Raw genomic sequence first — 8845 nt, forward strand, 5'->3', positions numbered from 1 at the left:
GCATGCGGGAGACCCCGGGCTGGCCGTGCCTGTGGCCTGCGGGGACAGGCTTTCACGGGGTTTACTTGTCCTGGATCCGCGCGCAGGCCCGTTTCCAGCAGGACTCTGTAGGCACAGGGCACAGGGCCCGGCCCTCAGCAGTGGGCTTGCCATCATCTCTGGGCAGGGGACGTTGTTCATCTCGGCCAGGAGCAGATGCAGGGAATGCAGAGGCTACCTTGCGCCCCTCACCTGTCATCGGTGTGGGAGCGGGAAGACTGTGGCCTCCGAGAAATGGGTGATAGCCATCCGTGGGCCCCTAGGATGTCAGCATCCTAAATCCTAGTCCCTGTGACTTTTACCTTGTGTGGCAAAAGGGACTTTGCAGATGTGATTAAGTGAAGGGCCTTGAGATGGGGAGATGGTCCTGGGTTACCTGGGTGGGCCTGGTGTACTCACAAGGGCTCTTAAAAGAGGGAGGAGGGGGGCACCGGGGTGGCTCAGCTGGTAAAGCGTCTGCCTTCAGCTCAGGTCATGATCTCAGGGTCCTGGAATGGAACCCCGAGTCGGGCTCCTGGCTCAGCAGGGAGTCGGCTTCTCTCTCTCCTTCTGCCCCTCCCCTTGCTCGTTCTCTCTCTCTCTCAAATAAATACATAATAAATACAAAGCAGGAGAGGGAGAAAGAAGGAGAAGTAAAGGTGGGAGCAGAGGCCAGAGTCAGGTTGCTTCTGGCTCTGAAGGGGGTGGGCAGGGGTCAGGAGCCCAGGAACGCAGCCGGCTGGAGATGCTGGGAAATGCCAGGAAAAACGTTCTTTCCTAGAGCTTCCAGAGGAGTGCGGTCCTGCAACACTGATGTTAACCCAGTAAAGCCCATTCCGGAGGCTTCCGACCTGCACGGTTGTCAGCTCAGGGAGGTGTGTGGTTTGGAGCCGGTGGGTCTGGTCGTTTGTGACCACAGCAGTGGCAGCAAGACCAGGGAATGACGCATCTCGCGGCTGCCCCTCTCTGCACCCAGCCGAGGGAGTAGGTGGGCCGGGCCCCCCAGTCCTTCTCATAGTTAGCTGTAGGTTACTATGCCCCCGTACCCCCCCAAAACACCCTAATCAATCAGAGCAATTCCTGAGTATTGGGGGAGATGTGACTTAGCGAGCTGGTTCTTAACTTCTTCAGGGTCACTAACTCCTTTGCCATTCTGACAGAAACTGTGGCTCCGGGCCCCAGAAATAAATACATCCCCAAATTCGTGCAGAGTTGTGGAGGCTGTACAGACCCCTCCCCCCAGACACTCTCCCGTGAAGCTGCAGTGTCCCCCGGGCCTTCCTGTCACCGCACATTAAGAGCCCGTCTGTCACAGTACATCAGAGGCAGAGTGACTGCTTTCCTGGCGAATGTCCCTAATGGTGTCTGCCAGGCCCTTATTTGAGGACTCATCCGGGTTCCTATTTCGTTCTCTGCATATAGAGACGTTCTTCAGAGGAAGGGTCCAAGGGCCTGTCGCCATCAATGCCAGATGGGTCTCTGGTGTCCTTGAAGGTCAAGGGCTCCCGGCTACAAAGGGTCCTTACATCTGTCAGGTCAGCTCTCTTCTTTTGCTTTCTCCCCAGGCTGTGTCTTGTCCTGGGCACTGGTGGTAACTGCTGAAGACCCCAGGGCTCTGCTCCTGCAGCTTGCCGGGGCGGGGGGCGGGGGGGTGCCTCGGGCCCAGGCACGGGGTCCCTGGGACACATGGGCCTTCTGCGCAGTCTCGCCTGTCCGTTAGTTAGCAGGTCCCTGCGGACAGGTGGGCACTCGCAGGACGAGCCTCCAGTGGGAAATATTTAGGAAAGGAGGTCCTCCCCATCGGGTAACGATGACTCACTCCTGTTTCTGAGCCTGCAGACTGGGCTGGGTCGGAGGCACCTGCTCGTGGCTTGAAGCCCAGCACCTCTTGGCAGCCGGGGACGCTCCTCACCCTCCCCAGCCCCCCAGGGAGCTGTGGGAGCTTCCAGAGAGCAAGCTTTTTGTGGGAAGGTCCAAATCTCTGCAGCTTGGTGATTCGCTAGTCAGAAAACCTCCACACACATTACTTGAGGCCGAGCTATTGTCTCTGCGTTTTCTTTTTCGAGTGGGTGGGGAGCCAGATTGGAAGGCTGCAGTGAATGAACTCCAACAAGAGACCCAGGCTGATGTTGTCTGTGATGTGTTTCTCTCCCAGCTCCGGAAGAGAAGGAGGTCATTAAAGGCCAGTATGGAAAACTCACGGACGCTTATGGCTGCTTGGGGGAGCTCAGGTTGAGGTCCGGTAAGTACCCGTCCAGACAGATCCGCAGCTGTTGGAACGTCTGAGGCTAGACTTCTAGGGCGCCGGGCAGACCTTCCCTTGCTTTCCGTTTGGAGAGACTGCCGGATTCAGGTGTTTTATTTTAGCTGTTGTGATCTTTTAAAATGTTTCTTTATTTTGCTGAGCCTGGTCCTCCGTGCTGGGGAGGAGGTCAAGGTGAACGCAGCCTGATTCTCCCCCGTCTGTGCTGTGCTGGGGAGGAGGAGAAAGTGTGCGAAGGAAGCTCACCTGCATTGTCTGCCCTCCAGGACCTGAGTTTTTCCAAAGTCGGGTGGGGGACCGGGGGGGGGGTCTGGGGGGGGTCTTCCCAGGGGGCTGTTTGTCATTTAAGAGGGATCTAAAAGGGGTGGACATGGGAAGTCAGAAGCCCCCAGGCTCAGGGGGTGGCTTGGAGAAGAGCGGGACTGGACATGTGGGCGAGGAGAGAAGAGCCCCCCGTACCTGCCATCAGACCCCAGGGGTGGGGTGTGGGGGAGAGGAAGGGAAAGTGCATTTGAAAAATGGGCCGTGTAGTCTGACTTTGAAAAGGCTGAGAACTCACAGGAACAGGCAGGCATCCTTGCTCGTATGAGACCCTGGGGGCTGCACTGTCAGCTGGGCAGCCATTGGGGGTCGCAGCCTTTCCGTGAGGCCCCCGCGTTGTCACCTCTGTGCCCCTGGACCTCACTTCTGGGTCTGCGGCCACCATTTCCTTCCTCCTCTCTCAGCCACCTCATTTATGTTGGCCCCACCCGGTGTCTCCAGGGACATTTGGGGCCCAGGCCAGAGCACAGGTGACACCCCTCGTTCTCAGTCCTGCTCCCCTGCTTCCCGAACCGAGCGTGTTAGGGATGCACGTGTCCCACAGCAGCTGTGCTCACAGACTGAGGATTTTTTAAGCCGACAGAATGGCATTGTTGTTTGTCATTACTTTTCTGGGTCTTTTCTTTCATGGGGTGGGCTCTTCTGAACTCTGATGATACCACCGATCGTTTTCAAATAGTGTGTAGGAAAAGCATTCAGTATGAATGGCAACACGCATGCATTCAATGTCTGTTTTGTGCCCGGGGCTAGGTATACAGTAACTTACTTAATCCTAAAAATAAGCCAATACCATATTGTGTCTTTTCCACTGTTCATAGTAACGGAAACAGGCTCAGAGGGTTCAAGTCATCGCCTCAGGTAAGAAGAGTAGCTAGGATTCAAGCCCAGACCGAGCTGCCTTCATATACTCGCTTTTCCCCTGAAAACGTGCTGCCTGCCTCGGGTCTTCTGTGAGGCTTTTCCCCACAGTGATTTTAATGAGGTTACCAAAACTCCCGATGTCCCTCCCCTCCACAATGATGATGTGAGGATGCCAGCTAACTGTCCATAGCACTTACTCCATGCCAGGCACTGTCTTAACATAGTAACTCGGATCTCCCAGCACGAGAGGTGGCAGCCTGTTACGGTCCTGCTTTACCCACACAGACAGAGGAGCTCAGAAAACTTAGGTGCTGGGGCGCCTGGGTGGCGCAGTCGTTAAGTGTCTGCCTTCGGCTCAGGGCGTGATCCCGGCGTTCTGGGATCGAGCCCCACATCGGGCTCCTCCGCTGGGAGCCTGCTTCTTCCTCTCACACTCCCCCTGTTGTGTTCCCTCTCTCACTGGCTGTCTGTCAAATAAATAAATAAAATCTTTAAAAAAAGAAAAAAGAAAACTTAGGTGCTGTATTTTGTCTATTCTGTGATGTATAGAATCTTGGCTCTTAGGATGTTACCATTGCTGCCATCTTACAGTTATAACCGGCAATGGTTTTNCTTAGGTGCTGTATTTTGTCTATTCTCTGATGTATAGAATCTTGGCTCTTAGGATGTTACCATTGCTGCCATCTTACAGTTATAACCGGCAATGGTTTTCTGCTGCTTGAATCAACGATCCATTTTGCATCTGACCCCAGACCTCGATTTAGCGCAGGCCAAGGTCAGGCAGTTCTCAAGGGGTGACCTGGGTTTTAAATGCGTGCCTTCTGGCATCTGTGGTTGTTGTCAACCACCGGGATGTTCTGTCTTGAAAGGGGGCAGAAGAGGTTGAGCTTCCAAGGACAGGAAGAGCAGTACCTTTCTGTTATCCCAGAGGAAAGCGTTTTTACTCGGGATGATGATTTGGGATCGGCTACAGGGAGTTGCTCTTAACAGGGAAGGGCAGCAGCCCCCTGGTTTGAATCCTAGCTATACTTCTTACCCGAGGCAATGACTTTAACCTTGAGAAATATTGTCAGACTGGGTCAGGGCGTCTGTGGGGCATCTGGCCCAGGGTCAGGGCATCTGTGGGGCGGCTGGCCCAGGGTCAGGGCAGGCTTCCATGGAATCACCCCAGGGCAGGACTTGGAGAGAGGTGACCACGTGCTGGGGAGCTGTGGGGGGAAGAGGGCAAGGCCCTGCCCCCTTCCTGCAGCCCTTGCCACCACCCACCCGCCCCTCCCCCCAGGAGTGAGTGCGCACAGCCTCTGGGGGGCCCTCTGGAGGGCCATCAGGTCCCCAGCCCCCATTTCTCCTGTCCTCTGATTACCCCCAGCCCCTCCTGCCAGAGTCGCCCTCTGGGGCTGGCTGCCAGAGCTCTCCGAGGGGGTGAGGGTGACTTCCCAGTGTTGGAATGTCAGGATTCTTTGGCCTGTTTTCAACACATTCCTGAAAGGGCCCTAGGGTTATCTGAAGGATAGATGGAAGGATTGGGCCTTATTGTCTGGTTACAAGAAGGAGTATGTGGCTTTAACTTGATTTTCTTTTCCTGCTGCAAGTCCCCAGCCCAAAGCTAGCGTGTCTTCTCCTCGCCTGTTGATGGTGTTGGGCGGTGCAGAGTGAAATATCCCGATTTGGGGCTGCCACCAACACAACCAGCCCGAGTTGGGGATGGGCCTCCCTTTTTGACTTTCTTAGGTTGAGGGTCTCTGTACAAAGAAAGAGACTTCCCCTCAGGCTTGTGACGTGGGGCAAGTTGCTGAATTTCAGTCTACCTAAGTGAAGATAGCTGTTTTATGTTAGAAATTAAGAAATGTGCACAAAAATTGCATAAAAGTTTTATTCCAGGTTCCTAGGTTTTCATGGAGTCCGTAAGTCCCTCCTTCCTCCAGAAATGCCAGCGGGAAGGGGGTGGAGCCCCCACAATTAGCCGGGGAGTCGAGCTTCCTGACACATCCATGATACAAAGCACAGAAAGTGAGAGTATAGTGGTGGAAAGAATTTATCCCAATGATTACAGGGATTTAACTCCCTTTTAACCTAAGCTCTCACGGCTTCCCTGTTTCAGAGCCTCAAGGGTTGAATACAGTGAGGTCTATAGTGAATCGTGTCTTCTGGAATTGTGTAGTGTGCAGCCTGTGAAACTGTACAGGACAGCCCTCCTAGATTCTGGTCCAGCTCCACGACAGACTCACTTTCTGTATTTATTAATCTCTCTGGCTGTATTTCCACGTGCAAAACCAGGAAAACTGCCTCATCTCTATATTAGATCATTCCTAAGAGGTCTTTAGGGGAGAGTAAACCTGGTCTGAGCATGGGTGCCGAGGGGGAGGGGCTGGCCTGCAGAGGGGTCCCTCTGGGAGAAGTAGGTGTGGGGTAGAGCTCAGGGCACCGAGTCCTGGTGGGTGCTTAATCTGCACAGGCTAGTGGAGGGCTCACTGCTGGGCAGTCACGACAAAATGAAATGTCTCTGGAGAGGGCAATGGGATCATCTTTAGTCTTGAGATTCGGGGTATGCAGTGTTCACTAGAAAGTCTTGATATGGCCTTCATCAGTCTTAGGCAAATTTATGACCTGTATCCAGTGATGTGCTGGTAAATACTGGACATCCAGCTCTCTGGGGCAAAAGCCCTGATAGGAAGCGTCTGCCGGTTTCCATGGTGTAGCTAACCCACCCCTGGTGGATTTCAGGCTACTGTGCGGAGTTGGGGAAAGATGGGCACCGCTGGCTCCCGTGAACCGGTGTAAGCTCCCAGCACACCCACGCCTGCACTACTTTCACGTTCTAGAAAGGGAAGGTGAAAGAGATCCTTGAAATTGTGCCATGTGAATGCAGGGTATTTAGAACTCTGAGCTGGTTGGTATAGGGTGGAGCCTTGGGGACCCTCCCCTCCATGGGTGGGCAAGCCTAGAGCTCTGGAGTTCTCTGTCTACAGCTTTAGAGTATGAGATTGTCCTACACACGCAGGATGGATAAGGTGGTCTGTAGGCACCCCAGGGTTGAGATTGGCACAAACCTTCCCAGGGAGCGAACTCCAAGGCTGAGCCAACAGAGAAATGCCAACGCAGGGGAAGCAGGAGGCCCGGCGGCCAGAACACACCCAGCATTGTCCCCACACAAACGGCATTGTATCTGCGCATGACTCACCGTGCTTCCAGCGCCAGCCCTGCCCAGCCAGATGACTGTGGCCACAGCTAGAACAAGACACGGACCCCGTTCCTGCAGGGCTCAGGGGGTTGGGGGCAGCTGGGCCTTGGAGTTGGGTTTTGAAGGCAGCCCTCTCGAGGGAGAGAGTTTCTTTCTTTTTTTTTTTTTTTTTAAAGATTTTATTTATTTATTCAACAGAGATAGAGACAGCCAGCGAGAGAGGGAACACAAGCAGGGGGAGTGGGAGAGGAAGAAGCAGGCTCACAGCAGAAGAGCCTGATGTGGGGCTCGATCCCACAACGCAGGGATCACGCCCTGAGCCGAAGGCAGACGCCCAACCGCGGTGCCACCCAGGCGNTCAGTCGCCCCTCGAGGGAGAGAGTTTCTAATCGACATTGAGGTCTCCAAGGTTGTTGTGTGTCTGGTAAAATACCCAGAAGGTAAAAATTTACCATTGTAACCAATTTAAAGTGGACAGTTTGGTGGCATTAAGGACATTTACGTTGTTGTACAACCATCACCGCCATCTGTCTCTAGAACTTCTTTCATCTTCCCGAACTTAAACCCTGTCCCCACTGAACAGTACATGTTGGGTGGCTGCCTTCCACTTCTCCACCCTGCTTGCTCAGGCTGTGGGACTTGTCCGGACCGTGAGCCTCCTGCCCCCCAGAGGGGTGTCTGTGTCCTTTGTGTGTGATCCCTTCCGACCCTGGCATGTCTTCGGGCCTGTGACCTGTTGCTTGCCCTCCCTGTCACCTCCCCTGACTGTGGCCAGCGACCTCTGACCCAGGCATGCTCTCACTTTGGCCCTGGAAACAGAGTTCCTCCGAGCTGGACGGGACGCAGAGGCCATCTGGTGCCTCGTTCTCTGAGGCCCAGAGAAGGGAGGAGACTGGTCAAAGGCCCTGCAGGCCGGGGGAGGTGTGCATAGTCCAGAGCCTCACCTTCTGAGGCCAAAGCACATTTGAGTTTTGTCTTTGCCTTGCTATAGATCCTTACTGGTCTCAAGCCCCCGGACTCAGCCTCGACTAATGACTCCTGAGACCCGCCACCCCCCCGGCCTTCTTGGCTTGGAGAAAACTGTTTTACTAAACACAGTCTTGTGTGCAGTGTGAGCACTGGAGGGGCCACTTCACACACCTGGGTCCCACCAGCCCCACTCTTATCCCCTAGAGACACCTTCTTTGCGGGGATCGCAGGCCAACACCACACTGACAGGTAGGCCAGGGGGCACTGACCTCCTCCCCCAACAGTCTGGTGCTGGCCTTGAACCAGGACGCTTTCCTTAAAACCCGTAGTACGTGGAGCACATCCGAGGGCGCTAGACACGGTTGGGGAGGTGGAGTCATGCAGGGACTGGAGTGACAGGAAGCCATGGGCCAGGCTAAGGAGGGCCGGGTCCCCCTCCCAGAGAGCCCGTGGCCCGGCACCGTTCCTCTGAGGTCACAGAGACTGTCCATGGCACACGGACTTGGTCAGTTCTGAGGAAAACAGTTCCTAGGTCCTCACCTCCTTGGTTTGCCTTAGAATGTCCCTGGGATGAGGGGCCTGTTTCTCATTCTCCTCTGTCCCTTCCACAGCCACCCACCTTCCATCTTACCTTTATCTCCCTCCGGAATCGTGCCGTGATGTGTGGCTCTGGGAGGTAAATACCTACAGATGGCAAACAAAGGGCCGGTCCCCACTATTGTTGTCAGCACTGCTGAGGAAGCAAGTCCCCTCCGGGCCTGGTGACGGTCGGTGTACAAGTCAGGGGATAGCCAGCTGTTGGCTTCCTACAAAACTGGAGAAGACGGCAGTGAGCTATCAGCTGACAGCATTAATAGTAATTTGATGGACAGATTTTGTGATTTTTTTTTTTTAAGCAGGTAACTCAGAAGAACGTTGAAGAGTGATTGGGCAACATTGCTAGAGCGAAGCCCTTTCTGTTCCCATCGATCTCTGAATGTGAACGCGGTTTCTTAGTGTTCACGTCTATAAAAATGAAAAACAGAACTAGAATTGGTGCAGATTCTAGTTTGGTTCCATTAATAAATAATATTTTTTTTTTTAAAGATTTTATTTATTTATTTGACAGAGATAGAGACAGCCAGCGAGAGTGGGAACACAAGCAGGGGGAGAGGGAGAGGAAGAAGCAGGCTCACAGCGGAGGAGCCTGATGTGGGGCTCGATCCCAGAACGCTGGGATCACGCCCTGAGCC

At 54.2% G+C, this 8845-nt stretch overlaps 1 protein-coding gene across 1 annotated transcript in view; it reads left to right on the top strand.

Annotated features, from left to right (window-relative positions):
* SYNJ2 (synaptojanin 2) overlaps positions 1-8845 on the top strand; it is a 103243-nt gene that overhangs the window by 24337 nt on the left and 70061 nt on the right. The window contains exon 2 of the mRNA XM_034670792.1: positions 2174-2260. Coding sequence (XP_034526683.1) covers positions 2174-2260 — 87 coding nt within the window. The remainder of the gene's footprint in view (positions 1-2173; positions 2261-8845) is intronic.

The sequence above is a fragment of the Ailuropoda melanoleuca genome, chromosome 10 (genome assembly GCF_002007445.2).
Source record: "Ailuropoda melanoleuca isolate Jingjing chromosome 10, ASM200744v2, whole genome shotgun sequence".
NCBI classification, from domain to species: domain Eukaryota; kingdom Metazoa; phylum Chordata; class Mammalia; order Carnivora; family Ursidae; genus Ailuropoda; species Ailuropoda melanoleuca.